Consider the following 18,532-nt stretch of genomic DNA (forward strand, 5'->3'; position numbering starts at 1 on the left):
TAGATTTTTTGGGTCAAATTTTCGACTTTCTTCAATCTTCTTCAAATTCACAGCATAGACAGGGCATGCCCAGACTAGAACAGGAAGCCAGGTTTCAGCTTGCTAGCTCATGTAGAAGCTGAGATCTGGACATCCCACCTGCAATCTGTTCCATTCATAACAATAGGTGGTTGCTGGACAGTAGAATATTGAGGTGTTAACACCAGGGGGCAACACAGGGGGAGGTGGGGATGCACCTCCAAAGGTTTGTTTGGGTGGATCATGTAAAACATCCCACGTGTAACTTATTTGAATGGGCCCAGATAGGCTGTCTGTGGACAGTGATTTTTTTAGGCCACAGAAGTCTTTCCCACGTTCTAAAGAGGACAAAACTACTGGACAGATAAGCCCCAGGTGGCTTGGTACTATATCATGTTCAGAAATATGAATGTCAGTGCTTAAATTGACCAAAAGAGGCTGCACTAACCAAATGCGTTTAACCAAAATCCAACATGTAATCAACCAAAATCAACATCATCAGAAGTGGAAATATAGGGTAAATAGCAAAGTTGTGGCCTTTTGGGACCTCACCGAGGACTATAGCATCTTTGGAAAATGCACATCATACTTGTAGCTTATTCAGTGGACCTTAAATAGGCTGTCTGCAGATGGGATGTCCACAGACAGTCTAATAAGCTACAGGTGGGATGTCCACAGACAGTCTAATAAGCTACAGGTGGGATGTCCACAGACAGTCTAATAAGCTACAGGTGGGATGTCCACAGACAGCCTAGCCCTCACCTATTCGGCGCTTCCGCTTAGGGGGTTCCTGTCGGTCCACTGCCACCCCGTGGCGATACCCAGATTGCAACAGAATGGGTAAAAAAAAAAAGACTTTTTCAAAGACAATACGCGCAGCCACCGGGGGAGCTAGGTGGACGGCGTCGCCTCTGAGCGGGTCGGGGGCTCTCCCACAGTGACCTGCGCGGTCGTCGGGCCATCAAAAATCGTCTAGGGGTGAGACTTTTTCATTAAATTATTCGATATTATGTGCAAAAGAACTAAAATGGCAAAATTACTTAAAATGCTAAAGATTCTGGTGAAAAAAAGCTTTTGAATTGAACAAAATGGCATAAGTGCTCTTTTGTTATTTATTAAAAATGTACATTTGTTTTTAGATATAATGAACATAATTTAAGCATAACATTCATCTAATTTATTTTACAGAACCCAAACTGCAATGAAACAAATCACTTTTATGAGGATTTCCATTAAAACGCTAGTTATATCTGTGTGATTTTCTTACATAAAAATACGAGTTAAGAGAATGAAATACCACCCACTTGTGGTGAGTTGTGTATATTACACTGACGCACATGCGTAAAATAATGAAACTCAAGCTTAAATTTTTTTGTATTTGAAAAATCATCAAAACACCAAACACAAAGTTATTGAAAATATATGTGCAAAAGAACTGAAAATTGCTAATTTATTTAAAAAGGCTAAAGTTTCTGGTGTTAAAAATGTGCTTTTGAATTGAGTAAAAGGGTGTAAACGCTTCGTTTTTATCTATTAATGAAGTATATATTATTTTACATTTTTAATGATCATAATTTAGTATAAAATTCAACCAACTTATTATTATGATTGCCATCAAAAAGCAAATTAACTTATATCCTGCATAAAAATGCAAGTGAAAGGAACAAAACGCCGCCCTCCTGTGGGGAACTGTGTGTATTACACTGATGAACTTGTGTGCAATCATGAAACTCGAGCCTTTTTATTAAATAATTCGGGATTAGTTTGAAAAATCAACAGAACATCTACATTATTGAAAATAAATGTGCAAAAGAATTAAAATTGCTGAATTATTTAAAATGCTAAAGTTTCTAGTGTTAAAAATGTGCTTTTGAATAAAATAAAATGGCGTCAGAGCTTGGTTGTTATTTATTAAAATATATAAGTTTTTTTATAATGATCACTGCTCAAACTGCAACAAAACACAGCACATTATTAGGATTGCCATCAAAAACTCCAGTCATCACATATGTGTGTGATTTTCTTACATAAAAATGCGTGTTAGAACAAAATAGTTTTGTGTATTACACTGACACACTTATGTTAAGTAGTGAAACTCGAGCTTTAATTTATTATGTATTTGAAAAATCATCAAAACGTATATATTTGAAAAAAATGTGCAAAAGAACTAAAAATTGCAAGTATATATTATTTTTTATTTATAAAAATACAAGTTAAGAGAATGAAATACTATTTAAATATTATTTAAAATTTTTAATGATCATAATTTAAGTATAACATTCATCCAACTTTTTACTGATTGCCATTAAAAAGTTAACAGATATCTTACATAAAAATATGAGTTAAGGGAACGAAATACCGCCCTCCTGTGGTGAATTGTGTGTGTTACACTGACACACTTATGTTAAGTAGTAAAACTCGAGCTTTAATTTTTTCTGCATTTGAAAAATAATCAAAACATCTAAATTATTGAAAATAATATGTGCAAAAGAACTAAAAATTGCAAGTTTTAAAAAAAAAAATGCCAATGTTTGTAGTGTTATAAATGTGCTTTTGAATTAAGTAAAAGGGTGCAAGCGCTTCGTTTTTATCTATTAAAAAAGTATATATTATTTTACATTTTAATGATCATAATTTAAGTATAAAATTCAACTAACTTATTATTATGATTGCCATCAAAAACGCAAGTTAACATATATCTTACATGAAAAATGCGAGTGAAGGTAACAAAACGCCGCCCTCCTGTGGGGAACTATGTGTATTACACTGATGGACTTGTGTACAATCATGAAACTCGAGACATTTTTGGCTTTTATTAAATTATTCTTTGAAAATTTTTTAAAATCAATATTTAAAAGGCAATGCCGCCTTCCTGTGGTGAATGTCGTGTATGACATCGATGCAACTTATTTCTATAAGGCTATACAAAGAAAAACCTGGTATAAAATAATTTTACCTTTACTTTAAAAAACCTGATTAGAGAAGAAATCAGAGAAACGTATCTGATCGCAAGCATGTAACTTTTGCATCGCAGCAACATTTCGAAAATTATTTTGCACAAAATTAAATTGAGATTTAATCAAAATCATTTAAAAACTTGTATGCTAATGAGTTGTGACGTCGTGACAGACAGGCCTACTGCTGTTACAATCGTTCCAAGTGTTTACAAGTATTAACTCATTTAATATTTCTGTACTCATTAGCTCTGTAAATAAATAATTATATGTCATTTTTATTTATAGTAAACATCAGGCCTACTTCTATAGTATTTCTGTATAATTTATGTGTCTTGTTGCTTTGAGGAACAGTTTTGCCGGTTATTTTGACGTATGAATTGGAATGTTTTCCTACCTGGTCTTCCAAGGGTGAAGAGGATATAACAGCAAACAAAATAACTATGGATAATGTGTTTCAGGTGTGCATTCGTCCTCTAATGAAAGTGAACTTTCACTCACGGACTTGTTTCATTCTCTGAAACCTGAATGTTTATTAAATGATGGCCCTTTTTGTGGAAAACACCATATATGGACAACATCCTGCTTCCAAAAGATCCCAAACGAACATTCTAGTGTTCTAAAGTAGAACAGCGCAATCATAGAACGTATTATATGTAAACAATAATAATCAAACGACCCATTTCAACATGTGAGCCTTGAGTCATGCAGACGTTACTTCAACATTGTTATGACACCATATGCAAACCTCTGTCAGCTGAATTTTAATATTTATGAGAGCAGTTGTTACAAGCCGGCTCCTCCACTTGCCATTCGCACGCTGCAAAAATAAGCAAAAACAAACCAAATGCAGTCTATGTTCAACAGTCAGTTGGCTTAAAATCTTCACGAGAACTGATCAGTAGTTCAAATGTCAATCAAAATAAAGCACATCAGCAACTTTTAAGAGGGGAAAAATGACGAATGACTCAAATATACAATATAACTGTCTAATCTAGACTAATATATTCAGCATTGAATTCCACTGTGTTATAAATGGGATGGTTCATGTTTTTATAGTAGTAAGTTTTCATTTTAAATGTTATACTGCATTATTATTTAAAATAATGTTTTCTATTTACTGTTTAATCTTATGAAATCAATTAGGAAATTACCCAATGCAACTTTTACGTAATATAGTTTGTTATATTTACCTTCAGCCCACAGCTCTCATTGGCACATTAAAATGTTTTGGGCACCCCTGCTTTAAAGCATTGATATTTCAGACACTGTTGGGCACCTGATTAGTTGCTGACATGTTTCCAGCCTCGTCCTTTAGTTTCTTTAAGATGCTCATTTGCATATTCTTGAAGCACGGCCATTCATTTCTCTTTTTCGGCTTATTTGAATAGTTAAATTCAGATTTGAGTGCCAAATGGGGCTGTTCTGCTCAAGATATTTTCAAGAAAATAACCCAAAAACATAACTATCTTTTTTTTCTGAATTTCCCCTTATCCTCTATTTAAATACATTTGTACAATCATAGACTCCAGTATCCAACATGTGCAATCAGACTTGCTTTAGTGCTCACATTTCTAACTTGAACTTCCCAGCTATCCCTAGTCATCCATTAGCAGCTCGAAGACTGTAATAGGGTATTCTGAGCATGTTTGTATCTAAATAAACACCTGAGATCAGTCTGAGGGAAGGAGGAGGTGCTCCTGCTAAACACACATCACATATGAACACATTCACTCATCCAAAGACTAAAGGTTGAAGCTGGTGAACATCTGATGAAGAGATCTCAAAAGGTTTGAGCTGCTTTTTTGGGGTAATAAGTTCTGATTTAGCTGCATGATGAAGATGTTAAATGACTTTGGTGGCATTATGCATCATTATTAGCATGATTCTTAGTCTATGTTATTGACATATGAAGAGTTCAGATGCAAAAACCTCTAAAAGCCGCTTGAAATTGACTTAAAAAATTTGCATTTTTATAAGGAACCTGTCTATATTGAGTCAAAGGAAGAGATGGAGATGCTTGTCCATGTCTTCATCTCTTCACGATTGGATTATTGTAATGTTCTGTTTACTTGTCTGAACAAATCCTCTATGGATCGATTTGGAAGTTGTGCAGAATGCAGCGGCGAGGCTTTTAACTAACACCAGTAGGAGGTCACACGTTACTCCTGCGCTTAAGGCACTTCACAGGCTTCCTATTAGTTTTAGAGTAAATTTTAAGGTTCTGGTCATTCCATATAGAGCTCTGCATGGTCAAGCACACCTGTATATTCAAGATCTCTTAAGCAGTCACTCATGTAACCGGTCTCTGAGGTCTTCTGGCAAAGACCTGTTAGCCATTTCCAGAACTCGTCTTAAGACTAAAGGTGACCGTGCTTTCTGTGTGGTGGCCCCACGGCTCTGGAACTCTCTCCCTATAGCACTGAGAACTCTGAGATTAGTTGAACTTTTTAAAAAGCATTTAAAGACGCACTTTTTGGTCAAGCTTTTAATTAACGGCATTAGTGTTTCTGTATTTAATTAGTTTTTATATGTTTAACATGTCTTCTTTTATTGTCAAGTGTTCTTGTAGTTGTTTTCTCTTATTGTAAAGCACTGTCAATGTCTGGGAATGGTGCTATATTAAATAAACCTTTACTTACTTACAGTAATCTCAAAGCATACACTCTTTTAAAGATCTTTAAAATGAAATAACTCAACATCAACATAGGAGCTGAGGAAAAATGCTAATTTTCAATGGAAATTTCAGAGGATTTTGCATCTGAACTCTTCATATATTGTATTGCTAGAAATTAAATAGTGCATACATTTTTTATAATTAAATATTATTAATTAAATATGCTAAATATTCATACTATATGCCTTTTTAGGAGCCTTTTTAAATAATCATTGAGTCATTTAACAATGTTTTGATGTTTTGACTAATTGGTAAAACAATTAAAATATAAATTATCCCACTTTTATTTAAGGTTACTGAATTGCATTAAATCCTGCTGTTTTATAAGATAATTGTTAAGCTTTTAACTTAAATTATGATTGAAGTTGATTGTGCACTATTTTTCTGCAGTCACTATGCTGTACTTGTTGAGCTTCATCATTCTTCTCCTGGGTGAGACACACTTCTGCATGCACACACCAGTCCTGCAGCTTAAATAACACACATGGCAAAAATAAGATTTTGTGTTTCCCAAACAGACAGTGTAGAAAGCTTATCCGTCAGCATTCCCAGTCAACTAACTGCCCCAGTGCCACCAGCGGTGCGGCTGATGGACGGTGCAAATGCTTGTTCTGGAAGAGTTGAGATTTACTTGTATGAATGGGGCACGGTTTGTGATCAGGACTTTGACGATGTTGAAGGGAACATGGTCTGCATTGAGGCAGGTTGTGGTCCTCTCATTGGCGTGGTGCCTGGCGCTGTGTTGGGTGAGGGTTTGGGATCAGTGCTGACAGATGACCTGAACTGTTTTGGAAACGAGAGCTCGGTGTTGGACTGTGAATGGGCTAATCAGACTGATGCATGCGACCACACTAAAGATGTCGGAGTCAACTGTGATCGTAGGTTATGGATTCTTACTCTTCTATTATAGCTTACAGGAGGGCCATTTTGGGTAAAGAAAATAGTCAATTGGAATAGTAAAGGAATGTTTTGTGCAAAGCAATATTCCATGGGATGCTAAAGGGGATGTACAGCTATGGGAAAAAATATTGACCACTTGAAAACTCTCAGTTTCTCTAGATTAGAGATGCCCAAACTAGGGCCCACAGGCCAAAGTTGGTGCATCATAACCTTTGATTTGGCCTGGCATCCCATCTGAGAAGAAAGAAAGAATGATGGGAAAGCTTTAGAGATCATTATTTCAAATCTAATGTAACATTTTGCTAGTTTTATTGATAAAAGCTAGCCAAAATGAAATGTTTCTATTAAATATTAAAGTAAAGTGATCAAATTTAGTTTACTGTCATTTGATGGATAGAGAACAATGCAGAGACTTTGGTGAGCAAATCAAGGCAAAGGCAGAATCTGCTTTAGTGTATTCAGCACTGAACTCTGCTGTTTACTGTTATAATTGAATTGCAATAAGTTATCCTTTTAAAAGTTACACTGCATTAATTATTAGGATTTAAAGTAATGTTTTTGATTTATTTTTAAATATTATGAAATAAATTACCCATGACAACTTCAATGTAATCTAGTTTGGTATCTTTACCTTTGGCCCACGGCTAATATTGATATTCGGCTATTGGTCCTTTATATAAAAATGTTTGGGCACCCCTGCACTCTAGATTTACTAAATTATTAATTAAATGTTAATATTTGTTCATTTCTATGCAGGTTCAAAATTATTAGCCCAAGTGTGAAGGTGTGATGTTTAACAATGAATCTATATATATATATATATATATATATATATATATATATATATATATATATATATATATATATATATATATGGTAATATCACACGAGTAGCAGTGCGATATGACTGTATATCGGCACTGGTGGGAGGCGTAAGTTGGCACGAGGCCGCAGCGATAAAGCCATATCGCACTGCTACGAGTGTGATATTCCTCATATATATATATATATATATATATATATATATATATATATATATATATATATATATATATATATATAATTATGCAACAGTTTGACGGCATAATTGTGTGTATAAAAACATGAAAAAATTCAAACATGGAGAGTCTCAAAAACCCTTTTGTATAAGGAACTACTTTCTTCTGCGTATCTGGGTGGAGTAATACACAATGGGTAAAGATATATACAAATATATATATAATATATATATATAATCTCTTATATAAAGTTCTTTTATCTTTGCAATGATACATGATAATTATAATATTATACTTATAGGTTAATTAGACAAGTTAGGTTAACTGCACCGTAAGAAATCCTGGTTGCCTTACATTTTTAGACTGAATCAAATGAACCTTATGTAATGTTAACTTATATTATGTTAAACTGACTTAAACAGCTTACATAACTTAAAAAATTAAGTTAGAACATGATTAACTTGGTTTAACAAGTTGACCTAAAAACATATGCTGTCAGGACTAATTGATCATATATATATTTTTTACAGTGTAGGCAAGTAATAAAAAAACAGTGGGTTGTTCTGCACTTAACTGGAAAACAATATGTATTAAAGGCTAAAAATATTGAGCAGATTAGCAGATTTTACATTAATCCAAACTAAAAGAAATTCTGCAGAAAAAAAATGTGGTTGGGAATACTGTGAAAAATGTCCTTGGTCTGGTTAATATCACTATTTAAAGATAAATATTTTTGAAAAAAGAATGTAAATTTATTTATAAAATAATTGAATTTCACATGACGGCTAATAGGGGGCTGCACGGTGGCTCAGTGGTTAGCAATGTCACCTCACATTTCTGTGAGGAGTTTGCATGTTCGCTCCATGTTCGCATGGGTTTCCTTCAGGTGCTCAGGAGAAAAAAAACATGCACTGTAAGTGAATTGATTAAACTAAATTGGTGCCTGTGTGTGAATGTGAGAGTATCTGGGTGTTTCCCAGTACTGGGTTGCAGCTGGAAGGGCATCCACTGCGTAAAACATGTTATAGAGGTTGAAGGTTCATTCCGCGGTGGCGACCCCTGATGAATAAAGGGACTAAGGAAAATGAATGGATAAATGTTGGCTAATAACTGTCTTCATCTCTCTCTCTCTCTCTCTCTCTCTCTCTCTCTCTATATATATATATATATCCCATGGAATCACCAAAAACGTATTTGTTATTTTATGCAAAATTAACTTAAATTACATTTCTAATTTTAAATTTGGAAGAACTATCATCAGTAGATTGCGAAATTCACATTTTACTCAAACATAAGTATATCAGTGAAACTGAGAATGAGTTTTATCGTAATTTCTCCCCAGAGCTGTATTTAAAAATTATACTGTATTATTCAATCTTTTCATCCTGATATCAGTATGGTTATCATTATCATGCTTTCTATATGTTCACATCTGCAGTTACTGTAAGGTTTGTAGGCGGCAGCGACAACTGTTCGGGAAGAGTGGAGATCTTCCACAGCAGAGAGTGGGGAACGGTCTGTGATAACAGCTGGGATATCATGGATGCAATGGTGGCGTGTGCAGAACGTGGCTGTGGAACACCAGCGTCTTTACACTTCAATGCTTATTTCGGGCAGGGATCTGGTCAAATATGGATGGATGGCATTATCTGCACAGGCCAAGAGACTTCACTTGAAAGCTGTGTGTTTAAAGGTTGGGGAGTGCACACCTGTACACACGCCGATGATGCTGGAGTCAAATGTTCAGGTGGGTACAAACATCACAGCCTGAAGTAAAAGCAAACAAACAGGGTATGTTTACATGCAGCAGTTTTTTGTTCATTAAGTCTGAATTGTGGAATTTAAAATGGCAGATTCTGAAAGTTCTGTTCTTGCAAAACCTAAACCTTGAAATCTGATTCATATTTTCATTTACATGTGCATTTACTCAAAGATCTAAATGCATTTGGCAATGAAATAAATGATGAATGAAAGGATACTTGTCATTTTTGCCTCGAGCACTGTCTCTCTCTATTGAGGACTTTTTGCTTTGCTACTGTATCTAAAAGAAACACTTAAATTTAAAAGGTAAACAAATATTTCACACAACATATTTTGCATGCCCTCAATTTCATAAGGCTAAACAAATCTAATTCCTGGGAATTTAAATTCTAAAATTAAAGATTTTTAATGTTATGTTTATATCTCTATTCTGTTTATGTCTCTATTATCTCCATCTCTATTCTGTTTATATCTCCAATATTACAATCTCTATTTTGTTTATATCTCTGTTATCTCTATCTTGTTAATATCTCTATTATGTTCATCTCTATTCTTTTTATTTCTTTATGTTCATCTCTATTTTGTTAATATCTCTATTATTTCCATCATTATTCTTTTTATATCTCTATTATCAATATCTCTATTCTGTTTATATATCTATTATGTCCATCTCTATTCTGTTTATATCTCTGTTATGTTCATCTCTATTCTGTATATATAACTCTAAACCTAACCATAAAATTAGATTTCACAAATATCTATTGCCAAATCCCCAAATCTGTAATTTTGGAGCACTAAGTAAAAAATTTAGATAAAATTATGAGAGGAATAAGAGTTTTGTTTTACATTATATATCAGTACATACACACATTTTTGGCAATAAAAAATCCTGTGTTAAATGCCCACATTTATTTCTCTTTTTTTACCCAAGAAAAATGCAAATAATACAAATAAATTCCAGCTTTTACTGGAACCATGAAAATATCACTCTAGTGCAAAAGCCTCTTAAACATGATAACCCCAAAACTCTATCAATTCTGAAGGCTGATTTATACTTCTGCATCGAGTGAGTGGCAAAACCAACGACTTGCAGTTTACAAAACTTACTACTAGTACTTACGAAATGCTAGCTGGCAGTGAGGTATTTCTGTTCCTCTGTGTCGAGTTTCTTTGCATGAATTTAGTTTTTTCCAAATGCTACAAATAGCTAAAACTCACTCTTTAGGGGAGGGAACCGCCGAATGTCCAACAACTTTAATCATAAAGTAAACACAAAACAAAACTGTCCAATTGGAGCTCCTTTACAGGAATCAACTCTTGTAAACACTCGCTTCATCTGGCTCGCGCCGCTCAGCACCGCCCATGCACGTAACTGCTACCAAACCGACCAATTACAGAGCTTGTACTACGCGTCATTGTGACATTTGACTAGTTATATTTTTTGAGAGGTGCACCTCAGGGTTAGCGTCAGCCAGGACAAGGGCTATGCGACAACACAGAGGCTGCACCGAACCATATGCATGCCCTTGACACAGAAATATAAATCAGCCTTGAGTGTGCCTCACACAGGTGAGTGGGCTTGACAAACCACCTGTATAAAATACACTCTTTCATCTCTCTGACCCTTTAACTGATACTTGCACCAGTTTTGCAGACACTTTCTTACAACTACTCTCTCTCTCTCTCTCTCTCTCTCTCTCTCTCTATATATATATATATATATATATATATATATATATATATATATAAAACACTCCTCTCTCTTTCTTTCTCTAAAAACTCTCTCCCTCAAGCACTTTATTCTCTGAGCACTAACAGTTCCTTTGCATAATAAGCTCTTGTTGTGTTGTGTGTATTACCTTTTCTTGTTGAATCACTGAATGCCTCCTCAATTGTAAGTAGCTTTGGACAAAAGCATCTTTTTTTGTCTTGTAGAGGTCAGGTTTGCAGATGGACAAAACAACTGCTCTGGGAGGGTGGAGGTCCTGTATGATGGTTATGGCTGGGGAACGGTTTATAATGATGGCTGGAATCTGCTGGGTGGAGATGTGATCTGCAAACAGCTCTCCTGTGGGACTGCGCTGAGTGTCACGAATAGGTCTTTTTTAAAGAGGGGTAAAGGGAGCATTTGGACGTACAACAGTGCATGCACTGGCACTGAGATCTCTCTGAAAAGCTGCATTTCAGGGATCCAGAGTCAACCAGTTACCCACAACACTGATGCAGGAGTGATATGCAGAGGTAAGCGCCACCACAAACTAAACTACATCAATACTGCACGTCGATTGCAATGTGAATTCATACAAACTATTGTCTATTTTCAGAGGTGAGCTTGGTTAATGGTCCCAGCATGTGCTCTGGGACAGTGCAAGTTCGCTATAGTGGAAATTGGGGCACCGTGTGTGACAACAACTGGGGGGATCTGGATGGTCTTGTGTTGTGTCGAGAGCTCGGCTGTGGTCCTTTCAATAAGACATACAGTAGAGCTTATCTTGGCCCCGGTTCCGGTAACATACTAATGGATAATCTACAGTGCAATGGGAGCGAGTCCTCGCTGAATCAATGCAGCTTCTCTGCCTCTATAAGCTCCTGTACACATTCACAAGATGCCGGAGTTGTCTGTGGAGGTAAATATAAACAAAGAGAGTTCTGAAATCAACAGATGTGCTTATGTACAATAGCTGCAATAGGATATATGCTAAAGAACTTTTAATTTTCAGTAATCCAGTTAAAACGCTTTCGGTGAACTGTATGCTGTTACAGAATTGCATCATTTAATGTCTGTTTTCATAACAAAATCAATGATCTTAACTGCCTCATTAATATATGATATAAAGTGGGTCTCAGACTGTAAAAGAAGCACTGCATTAAATTAAAATTTTCTGCACCACGTCTTATTGTATTGATCCTGATGGTGTGTGCGCTTAATTTTAATTACGTGACAGCCTAAATGCTCTAAAACAGGAGTGTCCAAACTCTGTCCTGGAGGGCCGGTGTCCTGCAGATTTTAGCTCCAACTTGCCTCAACACACCTGCAGGGATGTTTCTAGAAAGCCTAATAAGAGCTTGATAAGCTAGCCCAGGTGTATCTGATTGGGGTTGGAACTAAACTTTGCAGGACATCGGCCCTCCAGGACCGAGTTTGGACATGCCTGCTCTAAAAGAAACCATATAAAAATGAAAAAAGTCACATTAACTGTTCACCGGAGGTTTATAGGTAGGGGAAAAAACTGTTCATATATCCTATAGCCTGCAAAAAACATTAAGAAAATGCAGCTTAATTTTGAGTTGACTTTACAGCAGAAAGTTGTTCTCTGTTTCATATCAAGTAAATGTATGTTGGTCTATTTTACATTTGGTCAGTTTGGTGCTAATTCGTACAAATTCACATTGTAATAAAATGTAAAAATGCAAGCGAATTAGCAATCAGAAAGCATTGGGTGATCTAAGAATGTTCAGGATGAAAATACCACACTATAACACTGTCTGTTAAACACCAGTATACAACCTTATTACAGTTAAGTAACTCATAATTTGGAAAACATTTTTATTGCACAAATATATTCATGCTTTTGAATTGCATTATGGGGCCTTGATTTTGCATCTTGCAATATTATAAAAAGGCAACAAAGTGACATTTAAATTGTTGATATAATCTACCAGTGTCTGGATTTTATATAATTCTTTACAATAATTCATAATGAAGTATTGACAGCTCTTTACCAGGATTCCTGGATTTTGTACCAGATTTTCATGACCAATAAATTTTAGATTATATTAACAATTTCAATAAAAGTTGCTCTGTTACACTTTTAATATAATAAGAGTGTACCCACACTAGACTATTGGAACCGTGCCCGGGCGCATTTCTCAGTTCGTTTGACAAATGTGAGTGCTCCGAATCAGTTGGTTCAGTTAGCAAGCCCTGGTCTGATTGGAGTTGTGCCAGAGCATAGTTCGGTTGGGCTTTGGCGTGGTACACTTGTAGTATTAGTGCAAATCATGCCAGCGAGAAACTGAAGAGGCGACGTCACTTTTAAGTGACTGTTGCATACAGATTTATTAATAGTTCTTACTTTTCAATGAACGCGAACTGTCATATTTGATTAAATATGCACCCCCCCCACCTTCAGCAAACCTAATACGTGCAGCACGATGACTTTCATAAAATTTATCGAGCATCAAAAGTGGTGAGTCTGTTCAGCAAAAGATTTAACTGCGTGTCACTGCATCCCAAACGACTTAAAATAATAGAAACAATATAACTAAAGAAAACTCCACTGTACTAAGTGAGAGAGCTTCTCTTTAAAACTGAAGTCGCATCATTGATGACGTAAGCGTGCTCGGGCTTAGAGGGCAAAAATGCAAAGTGAGTGCAGGCCGAGAGGAGAGGGGACAATCGCACCTGGGCAAGGTTCAAGAAAACCCTGCCTAGTGTGAGTACATCCCAAAAGTATTTTAGTTAAACTATAGATGTTAAACTAGACTCAACATTGTTCGTGCATAGATCAAGCTAACATTGCAATTTGAACAGATGTTTTACAGTGTTAGCAACACAAACCTTTTCTGTGTGTTGACAGTAAGTATGCCTCGTGTCTGAGATATGTTGTTATTCATTCTCTCTCTCAGAAGTGAGGCTGGTGAATGGAGGCAGCAGTTGCTCTGGAAGGGTGGAGGTTCTTCGAAACAATCAGTGGGGAACGGTTTGTGGAGACAGCTTTGATATGACTGAGGCTGTGGTCATCTGCAGAGAGCTGGGATGTGGAACTCCAGTGGAGGTCAAGAGTTTTGGAAGCGGTGTAGGGCAAATTTGGTTGAATAATGTGCAATGCACAGGCTCGGAGTCTTCGCTGATGAACTGCAAGTCAAACTCATGGGGACTAAACAGCTGTGTGCATGAGCAAGATGCAGGTGTCGTGTGCCGAGGTAAACCAGATGCCTGATAGCATATTCATTAATTTTTTTACATTTCAAAAAAATGTATCCATTCGTGCACATTTCTGCTGTTCTGGCCTTTTGAGACCCATTTTGCTCCAATATTTAAAGGTCCCATGAAGGGCTTTATAATATATAAAAAGTCTTTTTCTTTTTCTAGAGGTGAAGTTGGTGAATACAGATAACCCATGTCAGGGCACAGTGTCTGTGTTTCACGATGGCCGCTGGGGGACTGTGTGCCACAACAGCTGGGATCTCCCGGATGCTTTTGTGCTGTGCAGAGAGCTGGGCTGTGGTGAAAATGCAGAGCCCTTTTCTTATGCCGTTTTTGGCGCTGGTGATGGGCCCATATGGATGGATTCCCTCAGATGCACTGGTCAAGAGTCCAACCTTAGGAACTGCCAGTTTGGTGGATGGGGAAACAATCAATGCATTCATGCATATGACGCAGGAGTCATTTGCAAAGGTGCGTTCAAGTCAAATACTGTACAGAACACCACTTCTCTGTAGAAGATGGTTTCTGCCATATAAAAAAAGGTAACAGCAACTTTATTTCACAATTCTGAGGGGGAAAAAGTAAAAAGATAACTCAGATCAGTGAAATAAACTTGCAAAAATCAAGAATTGTTTGTTACAAATGGCAATTTTTATCTATTTATTAATATTTTTAGTTTATATTCTTTATTATTTTTATACTTTACACCTATTTTTTTATATTTCAATCCAGAATGATTTAAGAAAAAAATAATGTAACTCTGAATTGTAAGAAATTAATAAAAAAATGTAATATGTAATCTGGCTAACCTTAGGTTATTAGCTATAGCTCTGAGCTATTAAATCTGGCAATTCAGACATTCTTTCCTCTTAGGTTCAGAGTTTATAAAGAGTTATCCTATAAGACATCTTCTGGGATTTGTGAGTGCGTTCCTCTATATTACATATGCTTCAATCCACTGCGCAAACAGGCTTCTGTAGTTGTCTACTTCTGCAAATATTAATCAGGAAATGTATTCCTATTTGAAACATAAAATGAACATCAAATAGGCTAATCGTCTGTAAAAAATAATATATTCAAGAGTTCACACTTAACTGATGATTGATTATGAAGCATGTTTGGCATGCTGTCCTGGGAGAGAGCCCTAAGTTCAGAAAATCCTCAAGCCCGGGGCTCCCTCCCATTTGAATGTTGAGAGGGAAGTTTGAGCTTGAGAACTCCCCTGCTGTTTAAAGCTAAAGACAAATTAGGAATTGTATGAAGAGATGTTCTGCTGACTAGGAGCTAATCTATGGTGCCAATTTAGATTAGTCAATTAATTTAAGTCGCATGTCTGGTGGGAGGACACCAGGGGAGACCCATGCGAGCATGAGGAGAACATGTAAGCTCAGAAACGTGGAAAACTACAGAAACGTTGGCTGGCCTGGTAACAGGGGCGGACTGGCCATCTGGCAATTCTGGCAAATGCCAGAAGGGCCGGACCAATTTTAAAGTGTGGGCAGGTCAGTTTTTTTTTTTTATATATGTATTGTTTTTAAGTGCAGACAGCTTTTATCTCTTGCTAGAAGTGATATTATGATGATGATGATAAAAAATAATAATAAGAAATGTTAAGCATTTGGCCCAATCGGCAACTGCCGCCTGGTTTCAAGATGGGCCGACCCAATCCAAGGTTACCAGGAAATAATCAAAATCTGGCAAGAATGTCATATTATTTCACCCTCTTTACACCAAAATAAATAGTGAATGTGTGTGTCCGTGGGTGGGGCTGTGTCGGTGTGGTAATGTGGGCTGGTGTGGCAACAGTGCCAGGGCAGAATTTTTGTCCCAGTCCGCCCCTGCCTGGTAAGGACTTAAACCAGTGATATTCTCGCTGTGAGGCAACACTGTGCCACCGTGCTGCCCTATTTAGGAAAAGAGGGGGGAGGAGTAGTGCAGTAAGGGGGGACTCTTCAAAACGAAGATGACTGTGGTATGAAACTTATTTATTTCCTAATAAATCCTAATTTTAAGCCAGTTAACTCTAGTGCCTCTGGATAATTGCCCAACATTGGATTATATTTATTGACTGGAGGTGTAAAACAATGGAAATGCAAAGGTTTTGTTTACATGTTAAATGTTTATTTGCTTTCTGATACTATATATTTTTGATCAATGTATAAAACAAAATCTCTTAAAAAGTCTGAAAATTTGCTTAAGCGTGAAATTGTTCATACCAATGGTCTCAAACTCAATTCCTGAAGGGCCACAGTTCAAAGTTCAGCTCCAAGTTACACCTGCTTAATAGTCTAAGGGCTGTGTCCAAAATCGCCTACTACTCAGTGTGGTAATGTGGGCTGGTGTGGCAACAGTGCCAGGGCAGAATTTTTGTCCCAGTCCGCCCCTGCCTGGTAAGGACTTAAACCAGTGATATTCTCGCTGTGAGGCAACACTGTGCCGCCGTGCTGCCCTATTTAGGAAAAGAGGGGGGAGGAGTAGTGCAGTAAGGGGGGACTCTTCAAAACAAAGATGACTGTGGTATGAAACTTATTTATTTATTATAGTGACTTAGGAATGGTCTGATTGGTAAATCATGTACTAGCTTATGCTGTGACCAGCCGTGGTCAAACATAAGCACATAATCCTCAGGAAATTTGTTTGTAAATAAACTTCACATATATATCTATTAAGCAATGAGCACATGTCATATTGTATCACCGTTTTTTACTTTATAAATGTTGTCTTTCCTGCACAGATATCATAAATGTACTCAAGATTAAGGTGAACTCCGATTCTAATGTTGATCCCAACAACCCTTTTCTGATGGCAAAAGTACTCAGCAAAGTAACTAACAATATTCTGATTAAACGTACAGATTTTACTTTTTTTTTTTTTGCCACTTAGTAACTGTGCTCTCCTTCATCTGAATTACACAGATCACTCAAGAGGTTAAAAAGGAAGGAAATTTCTCTGTCAGTTGGAGAACGCAGCAGGACGGACAAGTGTTTCAGGAAAAGAAATTATTTGGTCCATGACAGGTTTGTAAACCTTTTGTAAATTAATTATACTTTTGTCATTGTTTTAAAAATGTAACAATATAGAAGTTTAATCAAATAGTGTCATGTGTTTCAATCTGTTATTTCCACAGAAAACAATTGAGAACTGAGCCTCCTAAATTCAGGAGAAGAAATTCAAGAAGTGTTTATGATAAAATAAAATATAACTTCGGACAACATGTTTCATTTATGGTAACACTTTACAATAAGGTTGTATTAGTTATTTACTAACATAAACAAACATTGAACAATACATTTACTACAGTATTTGTAAAATACTGAATTAAAGTTAAAAATTAAAATACAGTTGTTCATTGTTAGTTCGTTAGCTCAGTGTGCATTAACTAACATTAACAAGCATGAACTTGGATATTAATAATGCATTAGTAAATGCTGAATTATGATTAATAAATGCTGTACCAGTATTGTTCATACGTAGTTCATGTTAGTAAACGCATAAACCAATGAACCTTATTTTAAAGCGTCACCAATTTGACTTTACTTTTATTACACTGGTAATAAAAATACATTTATAAGTTAGTGTGTCGTTTTCTTTCTTTACAAATGATAATTTATTAAATAATGCATGTATTTGACCTATTTATCATTAAATAATACATATGTTTTGCAACAAAATATAACATAATTTTTTAGGTCAATCCTAATTTTAAGCCACTTAACTCTAGTGCCTCTGGATAATTGCCCAACATTGGATTATATTTATTGACTGGAGGTGTAAAACAATGGAAATGCAAAGGTTTTGGTTTACATGTTAAATGTTTATTTGCTTTCTGATACTATATATTTTTGATCAATGTATAAAACAAAATCTCTTAAAAAGTCTGAAAATTTGCTTAAGCGTGAAATTGTTCATACCAATGGTCTCAAACTCAATTCCTGAAGGGCCACAGTTCAAAGTTCAGCTCCAAGTTACACCTGCTTAATAGTCTAAGGGCTGCGTCCAAAATCGCCTACTACTCAGTAGGTACTGCATTGTAATTTAAATGTACTGCTCGACCATTAAAAAAGTACGTTCTGTCATGATCACGTGACCTACCCGCGTGAGCTGCTTTGCTTCACTCCTATTCGTAAGTTCTCTCGCGGGGCATCATGGGATAGTGTAATGTGCATCAGATGCACACAGCAGAATCTGGAAGTATTAGATCATCTGGGTACTTTTCGCATACTGTTTTTTTTCGAATTCAACAAATTCAGACATACAAATCGGCTTGTACTGTTTTTAGCGTACTATATAGTAT

The 18,532-nt window shown here is 36.1% G+C and overlaps 1 protein-coding gene across 2 annotated transcripts in view; it reads left to right on the forward strand.

Moving 5' to 3' along the window:
* The window catches only part of si:dkey-14d8.21, a 38,532-nt gene extending 20,721 nt beyond the window's left edge, over window positions 1-17,811 (forward strand). Inside the window, exons 1-11 of one of the 2 annotated variants that reach the window (XM_087247926.2) lie at window positions 3,380-4,762; window positions 6,040-6,081; window positions 6,168-6,527; window positions 8,986-9,294; window positions 11,244-11,549; window positions 11,633-11,935; window positions 13,938-14,234; window positions 14,404-14,709; window positions 16,973-17,061; window positions 17,154-17,255; window positions 17,366-17,811. In XM_087247926.2, the coding sequence (XP_087104052.2) occupies window positions 6,045-6,081; window positions 6,168-6,527; window positions 8,986-9,294; window positions 11,244-11,549; window positions 11,633-11,935; window positions 13,938-14,234; window positions 14,404-14,709; window positions 16,973-17,061; window positions 17,154-17,252 (2,106 nt within the window). In that variant the 5' untranslated portion in view covers window positions 3,380-4,762; window positions 6,040-6,044 and the 3' untranslated portion in view covers window positions 17,253-17,255; window positions 17,366-17,811. Of the gene's footprint in view, window positions 1-3,379; window positions 4,763-6,039; window positions 6,082-6,167; window positions 6,528-8,985; window positions 9,295-11,243; window positions 11,550-11,632; window positions 11,936-13,937; window positions 14,235-14,403; window positions 14,710-16,972; window positions 17,062-17,153; window positions 17,256-17,365 lie in introns of those variants that run through there. The other variant, XM_087247925.2, reaches the window with a different exon arrangement.
* Window positions 17,812-18,532: the final 721 nt, after the last annotated feature.

Source organism: Danio rerio, chromosome 4 (genome assembly GCF_052040795.2).
Source record: "Danio rerio strain M-AB ecotype USA chromosome 4, GRCz13ab, whole genome shotgun sequence".
Classification (NCBI taxonomy): domain Eukaryota; kingdom Metazoa; phylum Chordata; class Actinopteri; order Cypriniformes; family Danionidae; genus Danio; species Danio rerio.